At 34.3% G+C, this 583-nt stretch overlaps 1 protein-coding gene across 1 annotated transcript in view; it reads right to left on the bottom strand.

Moving 5' to 3' along the window:
• LOC120352034 (ADP-ribosylation factor GTPase-activating protein 1-like) overlaps positions 1-280 on the bottom strand; it is a 10763-nt gene extending 10483 nt beyond the window's left edge. The window contains exon 1 of the mRNA XM_039431447.1: positions 252-280. Coding sequence (XP_039287381.1) covers positions 252-280 — 29 coding nt within the window. The remainder of the gene's footprint in view (positions 1-251) is intronic.
• Between the last annotated feature and the right edge of the window lie 303 nt (positions 281-583).

Below are 583 nucleotides of genomic sequence, written 5' to 3' on the forward strand. Positions count from 1 at the left end.
ATATTTTGATTCAATATTTCTCAATCGATGTTCAACCTGTCGAATTTGTTATTCCACATCATAACCTCTTTTTGCCTGCTTACGTTTTACTTACGTTTAATTTAAATCTGTTTCCTGTATTTTTAGACAGACTGTACTCAACTATTTCTTTTCTGCATTATGATTGGTCGTTCGGTGGACTGGCAGTGGTGGTCCACTTCCTTATAGCTAGACAATGACTTGCCACTTCATACAAGCATTAGCCGACTTACTTGCACATCGGACTTCCTGCAGTCAACATCATTATTTGTAGGTCCTACAAACTTTGTAATTATCACTTCAAAATTGTTATTTTTTCATTGTGAACTATGTTTAGAGCAACAAGTCAGTGTTTTTTTTCAGAGTACTTTACAAGTCTCATTGGTCTTCAAATTCTCTAATTCATGTTTTATTGAATTTTATAAGTTGCCCTCCTCAAGTGGCTTGTCTTCACATGACTCCATTTTTTATTTCAACCTGCGTAGGTTACCCAATCAGTAATTCCTGTTAAAATGTTTGTTTGCATTGCAAACTATCAATCTACAAAATTATTGACAAGCATCTT

This window comes from Nilaparvata lugens, chromosome 6 (assembly GCF_014356525.2).
Source record: "Nilaparvata lugens isolate BPH chromosome 6, ASM1435652v1, whole genome shotgun sequence".
Taxonomy (NCBI): Eukaryota; Metazoa; Arthropoda; class Insecta; order Hemiptera; family Delphacidae; genus Nilaparvata; species Nilaparvata lugens.